The 25,048-nt window shown below is 39.6% G+C and overlaps 2 protein-coding genes across 3 annotated transcripts in view; one reads left to right on the top strand and one right to left on the bottom strand.

The window, feature by feature from the left end:
* Positions 1 to 25,048, bottom strand: part of LOC309497632 (uncharacterized protein) — a 189,176-nt gene that overhangs the window by 83,127 nt on the left and 81,001 nt on the right. The gene's annotated exons all lie outside the window — the stretch shown is intronic.
* Positions 229 to 12,838, top strand: LOC309497633 (uncharacterized protein). Of its 2 annotated transcripts, none has more exons than XM_082167916.1 (3): positions 229 to 271; positions 3,315 to 4,224; positions 9,471 to 12,838. In XM_082167916.1, the coding sequence occupies exons 2-3, from the start codon at positions 4,140 to 4,142 to the stop codon at positions 11,357 to 11,359; spliced, it is 1,974 nt and encodes a 657-aa protein (XP_082024042.1). In that variant the 5' UTR covers positions 229 to 271; positions 3,315 to 4,139; the 3' UTR covers positions 11,360 to 12,838. The 2 variants fall into 2 exon arrangements, with proteins under 2 accessions (XP_082024042.1, XP_082024043.1); XM_082167917.1 differs by having other exon boundaries at positions 231 to 271; positions 4,075 to 4,224.

The raw sequence follows: 25,048 nt of genomic DNA, 5'->3' as shown, positions 1-25,048 counted from the left end.
TATTAAAGTTCGTTTTTTTGACAAACCTTGGTTTTTGTATCAGTCATCAAACTAAAATGGAAAAAAAAAGGCTTGTTTTGAGGAATGGTTCCTGACTGAACCCTTGTAATTCATCACAGTTTTGCCTTTAATGGACAGAATCTCACACTTCCACTAGTAGTTAAAATATATATAGACAGTAAAAAGACAGTTTTTTTTCCCTCCAGCCATTGTGACGTCATAAGGCTGCGCCGCGGTCCTGCGTCTGTTGTGATCATTCGGCTGAAGAAAGGTTTGTGGTTTTAAAGCATTTACGGTGTTTAAATCGATTCAAATCGTTCAATCAATTAATGATAAAAAATTTATCAATTAAAAATATTTATTATGGAATGTAAGATTGTAATGCTTTATCCAACATTTGTGAACAGTGTTTTTGTGAGTAAAGCGCATCTGCACATATGAGTAACGGTTAATACAAAAAGGTGCGTCTCAGTTCGCTCCCTGTATCAGGAGTCACTTTACCTTAAACACGAATTCGGGCACTGCAGAGATGGGAGAAACGTTGTCACGGTTTAACTGGTGTCCTTGTTCAGTTGTTACTTCTAATGCAGATGTGAACGATCGGCCGCATGTTCATTTATGAAAAACCTGTGCAACAATATGTACATTAAAATTATACTCTCTCACAAAATGATGTTGGAGTTATTATCTCACTATATTATTTTAGAGTTTTCCAATCAGTACTCTAAATCAAACATCGTATAGTGAGAAAGTTTAATTGTGATTTCATTAAGTGTAACGGCAGAAGTCTCCTCCAACAGCTGCAGAACATAGTGAGTCGACTCTAAAAGAGTCGATTCCTCGACTCCTATTAGTCCTATTGTAGGAGTTGACTCTCGTTGTGAAATGCTGTGTCTGAAATCGCTCACTTTTCACTCGCTCACATTTTGATGAATTGACACTGTGCTTATCGCCCTCTCCCGAACAGATTTGGATAAATTAGTTTAATTCTTTAAAGATTGCATTACCTACTTTCTCATTTATGTATCTCTGAAATAATTTTCGACCAAGGCTTTTTCTTGTTACATTTCCCTTTTTAGATTGGCAACAGCTAGAAACAATGCATTTCAAGGGAATGTCATCTCTAAACTGGACTAATTTGGCCAGTCATGCTAAAAGTGTGTTGTTTTAATAAAGGTAGTTTTAGGCTTTGCGTTGTAAAAAAAAAAAAAAGAAGAATAGCCTGTGTGTAATAATGACGGCTATCTTGTGATATCTTATATTGCTGACCGTGTTTTGACTTAAAGTAAATGGAGTCGATTCCGGGAATAGATTTCATCTACTCCTACGGTGGGAGTCGGGAATCAGAGTCGACTCCGAAAACCCCGGAATCGAACACCTCTAGACAGTACACTGCACACACTCACACCCCAAGCTGTCTTTTCTAGTTACTTATTAAACATGTACGTTATCAAAAATGAACATAACTGCTTCAAAATGCGCATTTTTGTTATGGGTGTGTTTAATTTACGTTGTAGAACAAAACGTCAAAGTATCGTCAAGTTATGTTTACCACAGGCTTTATTATACCCATAAACTGAAAAACTCTGAGGTAAACCACCTCCGTGAAGTTGGCACCCCATAAAACGAAATAATTTCCAAAACTATGCCATTCGTTTGTGCTACGTTTGTGCTGATTTGTGCCGCAAAAACGAACGTTTGTGCTGGTTTGGTGTTTGAGATATTGAACATAATTTTTTTGGGTTGTGTGACGTCACTCTCCCCCCCATGTCCTTCAAATCGCTCCAAACCGGTGTCATTCGTTTGTGCTCGGTTTGTGCTGGTTTGTGCCGTTAAAACAAACACTGTATCTGTTTTCCTTTCGCAGATATAACTAATTTAATTCAGGAGCTGTGACGTCACTCTCCACCCCACCTCATCTAAATCGCACCAAACCGGTGCCGTTCGTTTGTGCTCGATTTGTGCTGGTTTGTGCCGTTGAAAGAAACATTGCAACTACGATCCCCTCTTAAACATTAAAAAAGAAACTTTTTAAGTACAATTACATAACTGTCCACCCCATATGGTCCAAATCGTTGCAAAACTGTGCCGCTCGTTTGTGCTCGATTTGTGCCGTTACGATGAACATTGTATCTTTTCCCCCTCCTTAGAAATATCACATTGGATTCGTGACAGTGACGTCACTCTCCACCCCATACCGTCCAAATCGGCCCAAACCGGTGCTTTTTGTTTGTGCCGTAGAAAGAACCATCATAAATGATTCCATTCTTTAGGCATTACAAAATCTTTGGAGGAGTAGTGACGTCACGCAAGCAAGCCGCGCTCTCCATCCATCTCGTCTACAAACCTGTCCGGTTCGTTTGTGCTCGCACAGGGCCGCAGCTGTCAGTGTTCTTTTCTTTAGATATGGGAATGTTTTATTTTAGATTTGTGCTATTGACATTTGGTCTTTATATAATCACCAATGCACTGATATGTAATGTAGGCCTACTGTCACTACTCTGGCTGTAAGCTACGTGTGACTGATGCTTAATTTTGTATTAAAATAAAATAAAATAACCAATAAAAAAATATCTTTTTCTGAATACTTTTAGCAGCTTACAGTGCCAGTTTGTGCTGTAAAAGTTTCGTTTGTGCTGCTTCGGTTTTTTAGATATTAAAATAATATTTTTTTGGTCATTCTGAGGTCATTCAGCCCACCCACACGCTCCAAATTCACCCAAAATAGTCTCGTTCGTTTGTGCTGGTTTGTGCCGGTACAATTTTCGTTTGTGCTGCATCGGACTTTAACATATCAGACACTGAATGAAAGCGAATTATAGATGGTGACTTCACCAGCCCCCCACCTGCATCTTCGTGAACGCGCCACAGAGAATTAAACGTGCAGCCCTAATAGCTATGTTTATAGAGTTTTTAGGCCTAGTTTCTCAGACAGGGCTTAGATTAAGCCAGGAGTAGGCCTTAGTTCAATTAGGATAATAAAGTAGCTTTTATAAACGTGTCCTAGAAAAACATTACTAATGTGCATCTTGAGACAAAACCATGGAACTGACATATTTAAAGATATGCAACTTATACACAGCTTACCTGTTTTATTTTTTCTCTCAAAAACTCAATTTCATATGTGTAGCGTTTTTTTTTTTTTTTTTTACCACGGAGCAAATGTTTTAAAAAATATTGAAAATTTACTTTTTTAAGCCATTTAACTGATAGTATTAATCGATTAAAAGTCCTACTGTCGGTTAACAGTTTACCAGTTAATTATGAGCATCCCTAATTGCAATGTTATGAACTAACTGTGTTTTATACACCAGGCAATTTAATTTGTATGGCGGGTACCTTGTCCAGAGCAGTTGATCAAACTGCATTCTCTTGTGAAAAGTTGACAGAAGATATCCAAGCATGTTGGACATGGTTGTAGAAGCCTTGCCTGTTGCTGATGCCAAGATGAAAATGATCCGCAAAGAGACAAAGAGAGGTTTGTGCTGGTGAAGAGGTCAGACACAAAGATAAAACTACTTCAAATGCAACCAAGGTCCTATAATATTGAAACAACAGATGGTGTGTTGAGGAATCATCAGCATCTTTTGAAAGATTTATCATCTGAATTGAAATTGACATATTGCACAGGTTTTCTGGAATTGATGAATATGTGACCAATCGTTTCCATCTGCATTTGAAGCTACAACTTTGCGAAACGCAACACACTGACTGACACCTGCTACTCAAAATGGTGTAAAAGCAACTTTTACAATGTGTGATTACAATGGAAATGCAAATGTTTTCATGAAAATGTAATCTTATAAATGTATCTACAAATCATTAAATACCAATTTAAATAAAAATGAATTGTCTGTATAGTTTGTCGTCTTTTATTAATTTGAAGTGCTAGTTTTCATTGTTTTGTGAGTGGGCTTGGATAATCAGACATTTTAAGACTATCAACTCTCACTCTGACTCTCTCCCTTGCCAGTGCCCTGACTACTGAACTAGGGAGCTGATTGAGACGCACCAATATATTTCGTTTGGATTTATTTTTCTTTCTGTTAATTATTCTCATTTTAAACATGACAGAGTGTCCAAACATAGAAACACTCCTGGTGAAGCAACTGAGATCCATGTGACATGCTATTATAAAGATGGCGTTTATTAAAGAGGAGAGTGAAGACATGAAGATTGAAGAAACATACAGAGTGAAAGAGGAAGACACTGAGGAACAAACAGGTTGGTTTTATTCTCAAACCTGAACTCTGTCATTTGAACCTTATTAAAATGTTGAACTCAAAAGCACTTGCTCCATCAAATCAGTGCCTTGTAAACACTTTGTTTCCTTGGAGGAATTCCAGAAAGCAGGGTTCATTTTTTTTCTGAAGAATGTCATTTGAGTGGCCTAATTAAAGTGGTTTTATTTGTCAAGGAGTGGGTTACCTCATGTGGACATGTTAAGATCACATGACCAGACAAACCTTTTGGAAATAAATGCAATGATTGCTGTATTCACCATTTGTGCAATGCGCATTGATGCTACCGTAACAATATTTATCACCTCATAAAAAATAAAGAGGGTCAAAAACACTTGGTTTACAAACAAAATATTATCATACTGACATTAACATCTGAGGGTTGTCCCCCCCAATTTAAGTTCAGAAACATTTTGAGTCCCCCCTCCCTTGCCTCACAGTGCTTTGGTCTACTGCTTGCTTTCCGCCTTTACACTCACCTACACACACAAGTTTGGTGGGAGAGAACAAGTTCTTCAGTAGTTGTGGAACTCCAGTATGTTGGCTGTCAAGTCTATCTTATTCACTTTAATAAACGGATGAAGTGATTATTTTCTCTTTAATACAGATGATTCTGTGTCATTTATAAATTAGTTATGAAAAAAAAATTATATCCGATCTATTTTTCCATGAGTCTGCAATATCAACGATTATAATGTTACCTAGCTTGTTTGGTAGCTTGTTTAATACAGTAGCTTGTTGGATAGTAAGTCACCCACTACAACTAACAAAGCGATAAGCCTATGTGCAAACTGATATTAGGCCTTTATATACAGTAGATCTAACTGTTGTGTTGGGACTTGCTCAATATGATGTTAAGTGGCAGATCAGTGGGCTTGTCTGTCCCAGACGAAACCTAAAATTATATGTGGAGGACACAAGATAATTTAATAATTATAATATGACCGCGTGGTGAACCTATGAACCTAACTCATATTTAAACAACCATCTCTTTGTGTAAGCTAGAAGTACAATTTTGGCTGTATTATTAGTGTCCCCTTCAAAAATTGATCTTGAGAATTTTTTTGTTTATTGTCCCCCCGCTACTGCTAGATTAAATTTATGCCCATGGATTGCCCTAGATCAGAGTTCATCAAGACTTGCCCTGGAGAGCAACTCCAACCCTTATCAAACACATGTGAGCAAGCTAATCAAGGTCTTCAGGATCACTAGAAAATCACAGGTAGGTGAGTTTGATCAGGGTCTGAGCAAGGGTCTAGATTGACTGGTCTGCAGCTGTTTAAAACAGTTTATGTACAGAATTATAACTCAGTCACCCAGACTAACAGGTCATCGGGTCTCAATCAGATTTAGGGTCAGATGGATTTAGTTATTTTTGGACGTCATCTCTCACCTTCCCTTACAAAATTGCTTTTTTCAAGTGTGCTATTAGTATACTTCTTTTAAAATTAAAATAAGAGAGTATATTTTCAGTCTACTTTTTATATACTTCTCAGAAATATACATGAAATTGCACTTAAGTGTACTTGACTTAAAGTTGTAATCAAAATTATTCAACCCCCATTGCAAATCAGGTTTATTGGCAAAATGTACTGACTTTCAGCTGTTTGCGATTAACAAATCAAACAAGTAATTGAAATAGCTCAATACAACAAATGTTTCAAGTGGTTTCCCCAAATTCAACTGAAAATGCGACTTTTAATGACTTCTGCAGTCTCAAAATTATTAAACCCCTGAATAGAATCCCTCACAACAGCACAAATCTGCAAAACAGGTGTTGTCTCAAGGACACCGGATGCAACTAAGGCTTCATTAGTTGCACCAAGTGTGCTTGAGCTAGAACACATGAAATATCAGGACTGGCTAGGTTTTTTGAATGTCACGTTTGACTGTATGTTAGAAGACAAAAGAATGGTCCAAAAAGTTAAGAGAAGATATCATCGCCCTTCACAAACAAGGAACAAAAAGATAGCGAAAGCACTAAATGTTCCTAGAGACACCGTTGGAAGCATAGTTCGCATGTTCACAGTTAAAGTAACAGTGGTGACACTAACTAGACGGGGCAGAAAAAGGCAGCTATCAATGACTGCAACAAGATTTCTGAGAGGCCAGGTTCGGAAAAACCCATTAATGACTGCAAAAGACCTGCAGCAAGACATGGTGGCAAAAGGCCCTGAGGTTTCAGCTGCACAGTAAGGCGCGTACTAAACGCATGCCAGAAATCCAGGACGTACACCACTACTGACCCAAAAACACAAAAAGCACTTTTTTTTTTATTTGATCATTGCAAACAGCTGAAAGTCTGTAGATTTTGCCAATAAACCTGATTTGCAATGGGGGTTGAATAATTTCGATTAAAACTGTATACTGACAGAAAAATCGAAGCATATTTGGCCTATCAGAGTACTCAATCTTTTCATTGAGATATACTTAATGGCCGGTTCAGATTACACGTTTTTAGCCCGATTTTGCCACGATCCGTTTGACTTAGAGTGTCGTGGGAATTCGTATACGACAACGGGCGTCGGGACGCAAGATTCGATCGTTTCATCTCGTATAGTGTGTCATAGCGGGCGACAGCCTACGTTGCGTCTGCGATGCTTCACGACACCACGACAAAAAGACTAGCATGTTTAATTTTTTTTTTCCGGTCCTCCACGACGGGTTCTATCACGTGTGACATTGACCAATAGGAGCACAGACGCATTTCCATACACAGCTTTCAAAAATGCCGAAACGAAATAGAGACGATGGTGTTGCTAAGTGGAATTATGAAATGGAGGAAAGGTTCGTGGAGCTGTGGCAACAGTACTCCTGCCTGTATGATGTTTCATCGAGAGAGTACCATGACAGAATTAAAAAAGAAAAATGCTGGCGAAAAATAGCAGAAGTACTTCAGCAACCCGGTGAGTAACTGACTGGAATTAGCATTAAGCTAACTAATCATTCATTAAATTGTACTTCGCTATAGAGAAACTTGTTTGTGTGAGTGTGATTATGTATGTGTGTTACGAGTGAGAATGCGTGAGTGTGTGTGAATGAGCGAGCGAGCGAGAGTGTGTGTGAATGAGTGAGAGAGTGTGTGTGAATGAGCATTAGAAGTATTTAATTAAATTGGTGAAAAAATAATTGTTTTAACAGTCTGTTTTTGAAATATCTTATCGTTGTGGCAAGCTAGCAACATTTATATTACTTTTACTACTGGCTAAAAGTACAAATATAGGCCTAACGTTATATAAAAAAACATATTTTACCTCAAGTTCTCTTTGAAGGATTGACAGTCAATACTGTCCTCTTCGTGCAATCCAAGAACGTGTCCATTGTCGGGTTTTCTTTCTTTTTTTATCTTTTTCTGAACACAAGACAGCCAATAGGAAAATCGCCGCTTCATCCATTGTTTGTTTACGTTCGTTTCCGTAAGTCAGGCGCTACTAGTTTCGCCTTCACGCGCTACTAGTTTCGCCTTCACGCACGTCTTCAAAGACGACACGCGATGACTGGTCTGGAAGAAACGTGTAGTCTGACATGGTTCTTGTCCACGACACGACACGATTTTAGGAGTCAAAATCGTGTAATCTGACACAGTGACTATCGCATAAGATAAAAAAAGTGTAATCTGAACCGGCCATAAAAGTATAATTAAGTATTCTAAGTTTACTTGGCATGTAATTGTGTTTAATATTTTGAATGAGTCGCCTATTAAATACTTTTTTCACATATTTTTATATACTGTCTTATAAACAAAATTTTTTGGGGAAAAATATTGATTTATAAAGAAAACGGATATGTTCCTGAATTTTTGTGTAGGCTAGTCCACTGGTAGTGTACATAGGAATTGACTTTAAATCTACTTTACTTTTTTCCCTGCCATTGACTGAATTTTCCAGCTATCCATGTTTTCACTGTTATACGGTAGGTGGTGCTATTACGCATCTTCTTAAAGAGATTCTTAATGATTATACTAAAATAAACAGTTAGTCTAATAGATTCTGATCTTCAGAAGAATATCTCAGTTTTTTCATAAGGAGTTTAACGTTACACATGCAACACTTTGATTAGGCTAATGGTTGTCTGTGAGACTCTGTTATTGGTAAACAATGGTAAAACAAGCCAATTATCGTACTGATATCGTCAAAGCCATCTGCCATCAGCGATATCTCTGACTATCGTCGATACACGATACTATCGTCTATCGGCACAACCCTAAAAGTGTCCATTGAATGCACACTCTAGAATCATAGTGGAAGTAATAGGTCATCCAGGTACTTTTCGTCTACTGTTTTTTCTTATACTATGTATTTGGACATAATACTCTGTTGGCGTACTGTTTTTTGTATACTATATAGTTAGGAAGTATTTGATTTCAGACACCTCAGATGGGTGTATCAGGTAAGAGGACATCCAAAATGTGCAGTGTTGGGGGTACTCCAGGATCAGAGTTGGGAACCACTGCGTGAGTGCACTGCCTTCAGCATAGCCAAAATGGATGTTTGCTACAACTGAGGCCACCCATTGCTTCAGGTGGTTCTCTCTGAACAGCTAGGGAGGTCCTTTGGGGATAGATGCACTGTTTAAAAATGCCTGGAAGAATAGTTGTAAGCCTTAATATCCCTGGTGCTTGGGCCACCACAAGGGTCTGCTTGTGGCTCCCAGATGGCCAAAGAAACATTAGGTGGGTTCAACATGCGGCGCTGCACTCAACAATCAGTGTCTGACTTGCAACACTGCATGGTGGTTAGAAGTTTTGTGCGATGCCACATCACTGTGCCGCATACCGTCAAAGTACCACAAGCTGTAGTACCACAACACTGCAGTTTTACAATTGGCTGGATTTACTGATGAGAGGAACAGGAAGCAGAAAGTTCACTACATGAAGTAGAAAGTTTCTGACTCCTTCCCCGACTGCGACAAAATCTCACAGATTGGTAAAAATCCAGCTGAAGTCAACACACCTATTGGTTTACTGTCCTTGTACATCTGGTTCCTGGTTGCGTTGGGGAATCTTCTCTCTCAATCGGAGGGCCAGTCCCTGACATGGAAGACAGGGTTTATTCTGGCAATTTGTTGTGACAGTTGATGAGGTTCTGAGATTACAAGAAACACCTCTTTCAGTAGCCTTTTCTATAGGGTTTGATGTTTGTTTTGATGCTTTAATGCCTTTTGTGTTGGTTTTGATGTCTGTTTTGTGCCAAGAACTGGTGTTAACTTGTATTTGTCTTTTTGCTTTAGCCCTGATGGTACTGAAAGAAGAAAGTCAAGAACTGATGGAAGAAAAAGATCAGTATGAGAAACATTATGATTTCATGACTGGAGAAAAATCCACACAGACTGAAAAGACTTCCTCACGAAAAAGAGCTCAAAAGACTGACACTAACAGTTGTTTTACCTGCCGTCAGTGTGGAAAGAGTTTCAATCAAAAACAAAACCTTGAAGTCCACTTAAGAGTTCACACAGGAGAGAAGCCTTTCAGCTGCCAACAGTGTGGAAAACGTTTCACTCAAAAAGGAAACCTTAAAAGCCACTTAAGAATTCACACTGGAGAGAAGCCTTACACCTGCCAACAGTGTGGAAAGAGCTTCACAGCAGAACCAAACCTTAGGTATCACATGAACATTCACAATGGCGTGAAGCCGTTCACATGTGATCAGTGTGGAAAGAGTTTTACACGTAAAGTAACCCTTAATTACCACATGAGGATTCACTCAAGAGAGAACATTTTAATATGTCATCATTGTGGAAAGACATTCAGTCATAAAGTAAGCCTCAAGACTCACATGAGACTTCACACTGGAGAGAAGCCTTACACATGCCTTCATTGCGGAATGAGTTTTACATATAAAGCATCACTTGATTCCCACATGGGAAGTCACACTGGACAGAGCGCTTTTCCCTGCAAAGTGTGTGGGAAGAGCTTCTCACTAAAAGGAAATCTTAAGACTCACATGAGAACTCACACTGGAGAGAAGCCGTTCGTATGTGTTCAGTGTGGAAAATGTTTCACACGTAAAGGAAACCTTATTTGCCACATGAAGATTCACTCAAGAGAAGACTGTTATATATGTCATCAGTGTGGGAAGAGTTTCCCAGACATGAAATGCCTTAACAGGCATGTGATAATTCACTCTGGAGAGAAGCCTTTCAAATGCCAAGAGTGTGGAAGGGGTTTCAAATTCAATAAAAATCTTAAGGCTCATATGAGAATTCACAGCAGAGAGAAGCCTTTCAAATGCCCTTCCTGTGAAAAGAGTTTCAGTCATAAAGTAAGCCTTAAGACTCACATGAGACTTCACACTGGAGAGAAGCCTTACACATGCCCTCAATGTGGAAAGAGTTTCACATATACAGCAACACTTAATGCCCATGTGAGAAGTCACACTGGAGAGAGGCCGTTCATATGTGGTCAGTGTGGAAAGAGTTTCACACGTAAAGGAAACCTTAATTACCATGTGAGGATTCACTCGAGAGAAAACTGTTTAATATGTCAGCAGTGTGGAATGAATTTTACAGACAGGAATCACCTTAAGAATCATGTAATAATTCACACAGGAGAAAAGCCTTTTATGTGCCATCACTGTGGAAAGAGTTGCACAAACAAAGCAAATCTTGAGGTTCACATAAGAGTTCACACTGGAGAGAAGCCTTTCACCTGCCCTCAGTGTGGGAAGAGTTTCACACTTAAAGGAAACCTTAAAACTCACATAAGAGTTCACACTGGAGAGAAGCCTTTCACGTGTCTTGAGTGTGATAAGAGTTTCACATATCAAAAAGACCTGAAGCGTCATTTGCAAACTCATTCCGGAAAAAAATTGCAGTGTTCTGAGTGTGGTAAGACATTTGGAAAAAGTAGCAATTTCAAAAATCACCTGCTCATTCACTCTGGAGGAAGGCGATTTAGTTGTGAACAGTGTAATAAAAGGTTTCTTTTGCCATCACACTTACAGATACACCTAAAAAGTCATGCGGATGTGAGACCCTATTTGTGTTCCTTGTGTGGAAAGAGTTTTAAATGGCTCAGCAATTTAAAATGGCACCAGAGAATACGTGTCTGTGAAATTAAGTCATTGTTCACCCCGCAGCAGAATGTGGGGCAAATCTGTGGGGCAAAACCACTTTCATGATCATCTGCATCCTTCACCTCTTGAGGCCTTTTATTTTCTTTTGTATTTTGCAGCCACACTTCACAATCTCTTTTGCTATAGTTTAAAATATTGTGTGGTTACGGTAGACACCCTCTAATTGAGACGTCGCTCCATTCCATATTTTGATATCAGAATCAAAATATTAAACTTCTTTCTAGCTGTGAATTGCCACAATATAAAGGAAAGACTGTAAACGAAAGAACAAAAACTGAATGAAAATAATGAACATTGAGCATTATTTGATTTATTTTAAGTGAGAGAATGCACAGGTAAACGTGTTGTCATCCTGAAATTTAACATGGATATTGTTGGAGCTCATCTGGTGACACTGGAAGCTGGTTCCAGCTGTGGGTAAACATTCTCTCACTGCCGATCCTAGGTGTTTCTTAGCTTATTAATTAGTCAAAGTTTATTTCATTGACATAATACACAAAGTATGCATCAGATTTTATGCAAATGCTTAGCGTATCTGTACAGCCGAACTTGTAGTTTTTTAAAGTATACTCCATTTGATAGCATGCACGAACACAGGCAGTCAACACATGCACACTAAAAATGTTATCCTTTTCCACTGTCTGTGCAGTTTATCTTCAGAACTTAAAAGTGATAAAATGTATTTGTACTTGTTTAAACTAGTGCTCATCAACGTAGGCATCTATTGCATCTCCAAGAGTCTGTTAACTAACAGTCAAACCGTAAAAGAATGGTCGAACTGTCGAGCAACAAATGTAAAATTAAAGTAAAATATCCAAAATAAATTTTCTGAAATTTTCATTAAATAGTTCAAAGAAAAACACAATTTTTTTTTTTTTGACATTTTTACAAGTATTTCCTGAATTATTATGATCAAACACTTTCACTGTAAAATGCTAATATCTTACAGTTAACTGTTAGCTAGCAATAGCACGCATGCATGCTAATGTATATAGACATCACTGTGTTAGTGTCTACACGGTTACTGCCTTTAAATAAAGCAACATACAGCATATTGTCAATGTTTTCTGGCCCATCCTGGGCTGAAGTACTGACTCTACTCTTCAATACTATAAAAAAAAGTTGCTCCCTTACATTTTTAAGTACAATCAACTTGGATGTTTAAGTAATTTCAACTTAAATTACGGTAAACTGACTTAAAAACAGTAGTTGAATCTAGTATCACATAAATAAAAGTTGAAAACTGCTCAACTTATTCTGATGAGTTAAAGCAATGTAAAAGCATATGTTGTCATAACTTATTTATCATATATTTTTTAAAGTGCACAATGGTGACCAACAAAACCCAGACAACAGACACCCTTTAAATCCCAGCAGAACATTAAACAAGGACAGATCTCTCAAAATCTAAGCGTCTTCACTTATTACAATCTAGTTTGACTCTTTCACACAAAAGTTCTTATTGAGAATTAACAAAGGTTTAGATGCTGATGTTTTATTGAAAATAATAAAGTTTGAAGTCACCATTATTGTGGTAAGTGTCTGCTTTAGTTGGATTCTTGACCAAGCAGCAACCTTCTGGTCTCTCTTGAATCGAACACGGAAGTGTTCATCTCCATTCATCGACTGGCCGCTAGAGACAGGCTCCAAAAGAGAGTCAATCCCATAGAACCCCATGTTAAAATGCCCAACTTTACAGCAGAAAAAAATATGTTCACAACCTGGTACAAAAAGTGGTTTTGGTCTATATAGCTAATTTTGCCCTTCATGACAACTGTGAGGGGGTGAATTTTTTCATAACTCATCCGTTTATATTATATTAAGCCTTAACCTTTTTGCACGTAAGATCACATTGGTGTGATCAGTCTTGGCTGGTCCCTGGGGTGTACGATCACACCGGTGTGATTGGAATGGTCAGTGCATCACGTGATCAACTGCTAAATTCAAACGTGCTTTCGCGCGTTGGCTAGTGCTGGGCAAGAGACGGATGCGCTCAGCTCTGTCATATATCACAACTATTCAGTGTTTTGAAACCCATAATGTTTATTTTAGGTTTTTATGTAACACTCTACGCCGTCATGGATTAAAATCCTGCAGCGCACGCAAGGTCCCCCTACTCAAGCCAGCTCATGTCCAGGCCCGTCTGAAGTTTGCCAATGACCATCTGGATGATCTAGAGGAGGAATGGGAGAAGGTCATGTGGTCTGATGAGACAAAAATAGAGCTTTTTGGTCTAAACTCCACTCGCCGTGTTTGGAGGAAGAAGAAGGATGAGTACAACCCCAAGAACACCATCCCAACCGTGAAGCATGGAGGTGGAAACATCATTCTTTGGGGATGCTTTTCTGCAAAGGGGACAGGACGACTGCACCGTATTGAGGGGAGGATGGATGGGGCCATGTATCGTGAGATCTTGGCCAACAACCTCCTTCCCTCAGCAAGAGCATTGAACAGGGTGTCTGCAGGGTTTAGTCAGTCAAATTTAAGACTTTTTATTACCTTTTTATGACCATTTTGATTTAAATTTATGACCTACACGAATTACGAAAAATAACTTCCTTTCAAAAGTCTTTTTTTTTATTGACTTTAATTAAAAGTAACAAGTTTCATTATTTAAAGTTTCCATTTTCTTAAGAGTAACAAACTGAAGGCTCCCTTTTCCTAAGTATCAATAACACAGGAACAACACTTAACAATTATCATGATAATATATCAGTCAATATCGATAATTATCACGATAAATGTCAAATCTTAATTTCTTTCAAGTTTCAAGGCAGATTTTTGCTCCTAACTGAAAGTTGTAGAAATCAGAGCGTTAATTGTGGTTTTTAACTACTCTTTATTGTCAGAACATATCATGCCAAACAGGTGAACATTTCACAAATCTGAGGTAGAACATTCAGACATTTGTCATTTGTCCTTAACAAAATAAATATCTTTATTGGAAAATATTTTTTTTAGTTTCTGCATGTGCTAATGGGGGATATTGTTTCAAGTCTTGAAACAGGTTTGTGTTGCCTGACTTTGATGGCACGTATCTTCATGAAATGTATGAAAAACAGTGGTAGCCTAAATACATTAAATTCTGTAATTATATTCCATTAGTCCTTTAATACATTGTCTACATTAATAATATAATACAATTCAATATGTATATCCCACATTTCACGGTGCAGTTAATAATACTAGGCTAACGTTACAGTAAATCCATGGTAAATGATGGGAATTTGTAGACGGAAAAGCCTTCTGACTGTATCGTTGCGCACAGTGTTTCTCCTGTTTGTCAGCGCCGTTTCATCTGCTTTTAAACTGGTTTAGATCACGGAGACATTTGTGTTCTTCGCTGAATTCAAGCGATTCTCACTGGATCTCGTGACCGAGGCCGATCAGAGTAAACGCGCTGCGCTGCCATTTGGATTTTGAGCCGAGCTGATAAATGGTCCTTGTGGCACGCGGTTCAAATGAGTTTCATTCCACTTTTGGCGCATAAACATTATCGAACTCTTTATATCGTTTTATCGAGAAAAAAATTATATCGCGATAATAATATTGTTATCGTTTAATGCCCAGCCATAATTTCAGTTAAACTAAGCAGTGACTCAACGACATATACAGTAATAAGCTGAGGAGATTCGTGCGAGTTAGGAGTTCCAATGAATGAACGAGCATATCAATTTAAGACGTGGCTAAATGTAATTTATGACCTTGTATGGAAAATCCGGATGTTTTTATGACTTTTTATGGCCTAAAATTAGTATTATTAACGAAAGTTTTACGACATTTTATGAGTCCGTGGAAACCCTGATTGAAGATTCCAGCATGACAACGACTCGAAACACACAGCCAGGGCAACTAAGGAGTTGCTCCGTAAGAAGCATCTCAAGGTCCTGGAGTGGCCTAGCCAGTCTCCAGACCTGAACCCAATAGAAAATCTTTGGAGGGAGCTGAAAGTCCGTATTGCCCAGCGACAGCCCCGAAACCTGAAGGATCTGGAGAAGGTCTGTATGGAGGAATGGGCCAAAATCCCTGCTGCAGTGTGTGCAAACCTGGTCAAGAACTACAGGAAACGTATGATCTCTGTAATTGCAAACAAAGGTTTCTGTACCAAATATTAATAGATAGCCTTCTTTTTTATCCCCATTATAATCTCTGTTGTCAGCGTTTCTTTGTCTGGACACAAACACTGTACACACGCTTATACACATTAATGCAGACTTGCATAGGCTGCAGCCTAGGGGCCCCGGATTGGCCAGGCTATATATCTTTTTCACGTGTGCAGGGGCCCCGGATTGGCCAGACTATATATATTTTTTATGTACTTCAGCGCGAACAAAAAAGACTCATTGGCCCATAAGAAACATTAAAAAAAAAAGCAGGTGATTGGATAGATGTGACATTTAGGTAACATCTGTCCAATCAGCTACTGTTCAATTCATGTCAATCGTTTTCATTTTCGTCACTGCTATTGCTAGACGGCATAGCAGCAAAATGCCCGAAAGAACATACGATAGTGGAGCACAAAAACGAAAAATACAAAGGTTGAAAGAACAACGTGACCAAGATACACTGAGGAAAATCCCTAAATTGACTGGATACTTCAAGGTAGGGGTGTGTGATATCACAATTTGTAATTGTGGACGATTTAAATGTCTCCACGATCTGCTTCTGTAGTATTATCGTTCAGTTCTGGCGCCTCCGTCTTAACATACTGTTCAACAGCCGTGGCTCGTCTCTCTGGGGAGATGACTTTCACACAAGTCTAAAATATTCATCCAAACATAGACCTCTATATACACTGAATAAATAAAAAATATATAAATATGTTATATAAATATTTTCTGATTTTCTAGACTATTTTAAGTCATAAAGTGAGCAGGATATATTCAGATTTAGCGCATGGATTCAGCAGGCATATTCATGAAATGAGCCCTCCCTAGCTCAACAGCATCTTTTTCCCAATGTAAATCTGTGGTGAAAAATGGAAATGCAGTGAGCTCTCATAAATAAACTGGCTGCCCCGTTTATTTTCACGTGTAGGCTAAACCTCGCTATGTGGAGTAGTGTATCAAATTAATGAGAGTATAAACCCTTAAAAACCCATGCTCATGTGAATAGCTTTTATATACAGTAGTTCTGTTGTGTTTGTTTTATGTTTGTTCTGAGATTAGACATGACTTTTTTCCTCACTGGAACTCTTGTGATATCCTAAACAACATTCGGATGCAATAAATACTACATTAAGACAATTCTAAGATGACATTCTATGTGTTAGTTGTGTGTACTAAAGTCTGTCAATCATAATGAGAGCGCCTCCCTTGGGCTGAATAATGCAAGGACAATAGAATTCTGCCAAAAGTGTGTCTGATGTGTTCTGCCATTAGAATATAAAGCTTACAAAATGTTTAACATTAAACTAGCGCTAAGACCCAGAATCTGCCCAACCTAACTTTATGGTCAGGAGCCGCTACTGCTGTACATACATTCACATCACATGTTAATCACATGTACATTCACAAAAGTTCATTATTTGCATGTGCTTTAAAGCCTAAATGACATGCCTTGCTTTTTAAATTAATATTTTGTTACCTTGTAAGTCTCTGTTTTTAAAATAGGGAAATAAGTGTGATTGTACTGCTCAGTCACTTGCAAAATAGTAAAACCAACATGAAAAAGAATCGTGATAAAATTGTGAATCACGATTTTCCTAAAATAAAATTGTGAAAATCGTGATATTTTTGCCCTATAGCCCACCCACTCCTACTTCAAGGCTGCTGAATCTTCATCGAGTCGAAGCCAAGATCCACTGCCAGCTAGCTTTGGCTAACATCGGTGTTGTGGTTGAAACATCTGCAGCGTGATCCTTAGCTGTTGCAGCAGCTAGCTCATCATGTCATTGGTAATATTTAAGGGAATTTGGGGGAGTTATTACACAATGACACGCATATTATGGGTTGGTTTTTAAGGCTGGTCCTATTTTTTTCACGTTACCCGTGATAGATGTAAAGACACCAATCAAAATGACCGCCGTGACGTACCGCAGCCTCACTACCATCTCACTCAGACAGGGAGTCTGAGACAGAGGGACCGAGTCAGACACTTCAGCCACCCGAAGTGTCATGCTGCAGACACAGTTCACCTGCTCGTGGGTCAGCTCGGATCCTGCATGTTGGGATAACATTTATGAAGACATGAGGGCATTATGGATTAAAATAGGACCTGAAAGTTGCCAGAACAAAGATGCAGATGTTGCTGCCTCAGAAAGACAACATAAACACCAAAAGAGGTACTTTTCCAAAACCATGTTTAAAAGGAAACTGGCAAATGGTGAAACTCAGCCAAGAGAATGGCTGCTTTATTTCCCCTCAAAAGGCTCTGTGTTTTGTTTTGCATGTAAATTAAGTGGGGACAGTGACATGCGGTCTGCACTGACATCAGGCCATAGTGACTGGAAAAACGCAGAGTTTTTAGCTGAGCGAGGACTACCGTTTAGGGGACACAGTGAAGTTTTTGGGCAAACGGATAATGGGAACTTTATGGGTGTGCTGGAAGTTATCAGCGAGTTTGATCCCTTTTTGAAAGCGCATATAGAAAAATATGGCAATGCTGGAAAGGGAACTCTATCATACCTCTCATCAACAACATGCCAAGAATTGATTGAACTGATGGGAGAACAGGTTCTCGCAGAGATAATCAGTCAAATTAAAGTAGCAAAGTACTTTTCGATCAGTGTTGATTCCACTCCTGACGTTACGCACACCGACCAGTTCACATTCATCATGCTATATGTGGCACCTGATGGCTGCATCGCAGAGTGTTTTATCAAGTTTCTGCCAATCCTGAGTCATACAGGAGAGTCGCTTTGCCAGTCTGTGCTTGGTGTTTTACAAGACATGGGCATTGATATCAGTAACTGCAGAGGCCAATGTTATGACATTGCAGCCAACTTGTCTGGCGTTTACAGTGGCCTACAAGCACGCATTAAATAGGTAAACCCATTAATCGAGTGGGTACTCCTTCAGAACTCGCTTCAGAACTCCTGACCTGATATTTAGATATACTATTCTTCAATAAATATATTTGTTTGACAGGGAAGCTGTGCGCAAACAGGAATATATATTATTTAAAAAAAGAAAAGAAAAAAAAAGCACCCCAGAAAAAAGGGCACTTTCTCTCCAGGAATAAAAAGGGCAGGTGCTCAAGCCCCCTTTGATGTCTATGTGTGCACGTGCCTGGTGTAATTTGTACTGTTGTAGTGTACACATTATGTGTAGACTAGTACCGCTTTACAGGCAGTTGACTGGATTTATGTAATGCTGTTAATTTGGTCAGCTCGTTGAGGGATTATATGGCCAGTCTGTGAGAAGATTTTAACAAGTTTGTGTAATGTTTGGCAGTACTGTTATATATTTAACTGCATTACCCAAGAGGCCAAGGGTGTTACTGGAAGTGGAAAAGAAATAAAAGAAAATGTCGAGCTGATGGTCGACACACACTGCACGTTATCTGAGTTGTGTTTATTATTATACATTGATCACAAAGAGTGAAAGTACAAACAGTACATGGTGTCAGAGAAAATAATGAACTCACACAGACGAGAAGATGGACTCCGCTGGTGTTCCGATGCCCAGGATAGACTGGGATTCCCTCGACTTGCCTGACGCATGGAGGAGATTCCGACAACACGCCGAGCTGATGTTCAAAGGCCCGCGCCATGAAAAATCGGACGAGGAACATTGCAGCTATCTCCTGTTTTTGGTAGGGGAGAAAGGCAGAGACATTTACAACACCTGGACACTGACTGCTGAGAACGCAAAGGTTTTAGGCACATACTACGACAGATTCGAAGCATATGTGATGCCGAATTAGAACCACATCTTCACACGGTACAAATTCCACGAGAAAGTACAAGCGGAAGGTGAGAGTTTTGACAATTTCGTCACAGAACTAAAATTGTTAGTTAAAGACTGCGGATATGCCAATACAGACGAGATGGTAAGAGACAGGATAGTCTTCTCCATGAACTCCGCAAAAGTGAAGGACAAATTGCTAAACTATGGACCAGATTTAACCCTTGATAGAGCCATAGACATTGCACAATCTCACGAAATAGCACAGGGACAGCTAAAATCTGTGGCCGGACAGCACAGTACAACTCACACCCAACAGGTTGCGCATGCCGTGTTCAAATGAGGCAATAAACAGAACCGTATAAAAACTGCCATCAGAGCCGAACGAGACAGCATGAGATCTGCAACATGCGGACGATCCGCACAGGTGCACAGAGACAAGGAAAAATGCCCAGCCATGGGTAGACAGTGCAAGAAGTGTGGGAAAACAAACCATTTCGCGAAGGCTTGTAAATCGCAACAAATGTGGAAACAAAAAAGCGTGCATGCCGTGAATAACGACACCGACCAAGCTTACGAACCACCTTAGGAATTCTTCATCGACATGATAACAAAAGAGCACAGCAATGTGATAAATGAACAGGCTTTTGCCGAAATTGAAGTAGGTTTAAAGCTACAGAAGATGAAATTTAAATTGGACTCAAGGGCGCAAGTAAATATAATCCCATAAAATAAAATAAGAGATGTTATCGGTGTCAGCCAACTAAACCCAGCAACACGGTTGTCAGGATATGGATGCAATGTGCAGGCTGCAATGCAAGCACAAAGAGACCAAAGCCATGCAAGAATTCTACGTTGTTGACACTCAAGCACTGCCTATCCTAGGACTCAGAGCATGTTTGGAAATGGATCTAATAAAACTGGTCCTCTCTGTGCAAACCGACACCAGACAAAGTGACGATCTGCTGAGCGAATTTGCGGACGTTTTTGAAGGAATTGGGGAATTCCCAGGCGAGTGTAAAATACACATAGACCCCGCTGCAGTCCCAGTAGTATATCCCCCACGGAAAATTCCATTCACACTACGCGGACGTCTAAAGGAGTTAGATAGGATGGGGCGTCAAGGAATCATCTCAAAGGTCACCAAGCCAACAGATTAGGTCAACACTTTAGTTGTAGTGGAAAAACCCTGCACTGGGGCACTTTGCATATGCCTCGACCCGCACGACCTAAACAAGGCGATCAAAAGGCAGCATTATCCATTACCAACCCTGGATGACGTGATCTCCAGACTCTCAGGCGCAAGATACTTTAGTGTATTAGACGCCAGATCAGGATACTAAGCCATTAAACTGACAGAGGATTCATCTAAGCTCACCACATTCAACACGGTGGTTGGACGGTACCGTTTTCTCCATCTGCCATTCGGAATAATCTCTGCACAGGATGATTTCTAAAGGAAAATCGACAAGATGTACGAAGGACTGCCCGGAGTAGCGGCAATTGTGGACGACATCCTAGTGTACGGTCGCACAACAGACAAACACGACAAAAACCTGTGTGCAATGCTGGAAAGAACGAGGGCGAGAGGTTTCCGTTTGAATCCTGAAAAAGCACAATTTGCGAGTCTGAGGTCTGTTACTTTGGACACAGACTCACACATAACGGCATCAAACCAGACTGAGAGAAAATCAAAGCCATAAAGGAAATGGAACCGCCACAAAACAAATCCGAACTAGAAACCATGCTGGGCATGGTCAATTACCTGTCCAGATTCGCCCCGAGACTGGCAGAGATAAATGCACCGCTGCGACAGATGCTAAAGCAGGGCAATGAATGTACATGGGACGAGACTCACAACGCTGCTTTTCAACAAATCAAAGACTTGATCACGAGGGAGTCGGGACCTGTATTAGCATACTACAACCCTAACGAAGCACTGCGGCTGCAGGTTGACACTTCTAAAAATGGTTTGGGTGCGGTACTTTTACAAAAGGAAAAACCAATTGCATACGCATCCAAATCGCTCACAGAGACGGAACAGAATTATGCGCAAATCGAAAAAGAACTGTATGCCATTGTGTTTGGGTGCAAGCGAATTCACCAGTATGTATACGGGAGAGCATTCATTGTGGAATCGGACCACAAACCATTAGAGTCCATATAAAAGAAACCGCTATCTGCTGCCCCTCTACATCTACAGCGCATGTGTTTACAGCTACAGAAATACGACTTCACCATGATCCACAAACCAGGTAAAGAAATACTCATTGCTGATACATTGTCCAGAAAATCTGTGGCCTACCATGACACACATCACTAAATGAAGGAATGGAAGCACGGGTCCACACTGTAATCAGCAACTTACCTGTAACGGATGTAGTGTAACGACAATTTTTTTTTTTTTTGAAGTGTTGACAACTTAGTGTTAACTAATAATTGTTGCAAACTGGTACTGCCAACAAAATATTAGTGCATTCCTGGAACTGGGCGTCGTTACACTACATCCTTATGCATCGCTTTCTAACAGGACTTTCAACTGAGGAATATTTCAAAATTAAGAAAATTTTTGACTAAGGGTGAGTTGGAGATAATCATACATGCGTTCATTTAGATTACTGCAACAGTCTTTTTACCTGTTTGAGTAAGAAGGAGCTTTATCGTCTCCAGGCTGTTCAGAACTCTGCTGCAAGGCTTTTAATTCACATTAAGAAAAGAACACACACCACACCTGTTTTAGCAGCACTCCAGTACAGAATTCAATTTAAAATCCTGGTTCTTACTTTCAGAGGCCTGCATGGTCAAGTTCCTACATACACAGGACTCTGTACGTGGTGAAAAAACGTTTTGGGTTCGTACGTTTTGAAAAAACCTGGAAAAGTTATGGAATTTGAAAAATGCAAATTCCAGGCCTGGAAAGGTTTTGAAAAAATAAAAAGACCCAGAAAGTTTTGGAAAAGTCATGGATTTATTTTATTTTTTTACACAGCATAATATGTGATTAATACAAAAACTGTTTAATAAAAAAAATATTTTGCGTTGTCTTAACGTCCTTATATTCGGGCGACATAACGTTCAGTTCACTTCCGATTCACTCAACTTGTTGCGATGTTGCCTGAGGCGAAGTCGGTGCTGACAGAAATTGTATTGAAATGCCAGGAAAGTGTCGATTTAACAATGTCTGGCTTCACTTGGAAACATACAAGACATGGCTCGAGAAGGTCCAGGACCCGAGGAAAGCGAGATGTGGACTATGTTCTAAGATAATTGACATCTCTAATATGGGAGAATCAGCGCTAGCTAGCCATGCTAAAGGCGCCAAGCACCAGGCAGTTGTGGCTGCGCGTGAAGGCTCGAGCATGACTATCACTAGCTTCTTTTCTCCTCCGTCGACATCGACCAACGTTAGGCCGATTGCAGGTTCTTCCATCATGAGTCAGACTGAAGGCACAAGACAAGGGACTATCTCAAATGTTACTAGACAAGACGCATTAAGGGCCGAGGTATTGTGGGCGTTAAAAGTCGCAAACTCCCACTATTCTTTTAAATCGTGCGAGGATGTCAGCGCACTTTTCAGCGCCATGTTCCCTGACAGTCAGTTGGCAGCCACATTTGCGTGTGGGGAACGTAAGTGTGCTTACTTGTGTAATTTTGGATTGGCTCCTTATTTTAAACAGCTCTCTTTGAAGACAGTCGCTACACAGATGTCTTATGTACTTTTATTTGACGAGAGCCTGAATCATTACCTACAGACTAAACAATTAGACGTCCATGTCAGGCTATGGGACGGGCCCGAGGTGAAGACCAAATACATCGGTTCAGAGTTCCTGGGCCATTCAACCGCCAAAGATGTTGTTGAGAAACTCAACAGCTTGCTTTCACAGCTCGGAATCACCAACCTCATCCAAATCTCGATGGATGGACCGAACGTGAATTGGAAAGTGTTTGAAATCCTTCAAAAGCAGGTGCAGATTGATGTGGGGAAGTCACTTATCAACATCGGGTCGTGCGGTTTGCATATACTACACAATGCATTTAGAGGCGGATGTAAAGCGACTGGGTGGGACATTGAACATGGACTTTCTTCTCTCTACTGGCTGTTTCACGACTCCCCAGCCCGGCACGAGGATTTGTGACAGCGACTGGATGCAGCACGAGCATGCTAAAGTTTTGCAAGCACCGGTGGGTCGAGAATGTTAACGCAGCGGAAAGAGGATTGCAGCTCTGGCCGCATGTGAAACGATACGTGGAGATGGTAGGGAGAGGCGAACTCCCCAACCCAAAGGTGAAATCGTTTGAGGAGGTGAAGAACCGGTGTGGTGACCCTCTCTTCACTGTAAAGGTTGGCATATTCATCAGCATTGCGCGAGAAATTGAGCGCTTTCTCACCATGTATCAGACGGACCAACCAATGCTGCCATTCCTTGCTGAGGACATGACTAGACTGATCAAAGGTAAGCTTAAACATTAAATCCAATTGCCATATGTTACTTGTTTTCTAAGTTGCATTTATTGACAGTGTTGGGCAAGTTACTTCCAAAATGTAATTGATTACTAGTATGTCACTAGCCTTTCCATTACTGCAAATTATTCCAAAAGTGCAATGGAAACAGTTTTTGTGCATTTACAGTCACCTGACTTAGAAGACGCGGTGTGTTTGAGGTCCATGTATAGCTACGCAAATAATAATTATTTTATATTATTTTATTATAACATTTAATAAGCTATATTTAGAAGACGCTTTTATGCAAAAAAGGAACAAAGCTGAGTGTGGAGCGCGCACTGCATGGCACGGAGGCGCGGGCACGAACACTACTTGCATTTTCCTATCAACAGTGGAAACAACTTAAAATACTCTATCATTTCTGGTCATACATAAAATAATACATTATTCTCAACTACCTTTATTTGTGTAAACTCACAATAACAAGAAAACGTTGTGCTTTTGTAAAATAAAATAAAACAATCAGACGCACTTTCATGATCTCCGTAAACTGGAGCGCGAGAACTGAAACAAAATATAGCCTATGTAGGCTAAAACTTGAAATGTCCACTTTAAAACGAACAAATTTGAATTGAAAGCTAATACCTTCTGATTATGTAATCTGTGTGAAAGGTGCATTTCTCTCTAAAAGCGCATCTGCTTAACAGCGGAGATGGAGATGTGATTTTAGCCGACACTTAGAAAACAATGGTTTATTAATAATATTAATATTAATTAATTAATATAAAAATATTAACTCATTTCGCAATAGTTTTTTAGCGATATTTAGATAATAGCGCAAAACATTTGCGCAAAATCTGTAATGGAAACGCAGCTACTCGCGGACTTTTTTTCCCTCTGTGCCGAAATGTTTCGCGGTGTTGGTTAATTAAAAAAATTTTTTTTTTTAAACTTCCGTGCAGGACTTCACTGAGTGGACTGTTTAGAGACGATGTGACCGGCATGTAACGTTAAAGTTATCTGCTACTGTAGCAGAGCTGCAAGTAAACGCTGAACTGAGCTGTGTGTTTTACAGTGCCCTCCACAATTATTGAACCCCCTGGTAAATATGATCAAAATGGGCTGTAAAAAATAAATCTGCATCGATTATCCTTGTGATCTTTCATTCAAAAAATGTGCAAAATTCTAACCTTTCATTGAAGTAAAAGAATTGAAAGTGGGGGGAAAATCACATTATGAAATAAATGTTTTTCTCCAAAACACGTTGGCCACAATTATTGAAACCCTTTTATTAAATACTTTTTGCAATCTCCTTTTGCCAAGATAACAGCTCTGAGTCTTCTCCTATAATGCCTGATGAGTTTGGAGAACACCTGACCAGAGATCAGAGACCATTCCTCCACACAGAATCTCTCCAGATCCTTCAGATTCCCAGATCCATGT

This window comes from Leuciscus leuciscus (assembly GCF_965113295.1).
Source record: "Leuciscus leuciscus genome assembly, chromosome: 4".
In the NCBI taxonomy this organism is placed as follows: domain Eukaryota; kingdom Metazoa; phylum Chordata; class Actinopteri; order Cypriniformes; family Leuciscidae; genus Leuciscus; species Leuciscus leuciscus.
The sequence above is the reverse complement of the archived record's forward strand: the minus strand, read 5'-3'. Positions and strand labels throughout refer to the sequence as shown.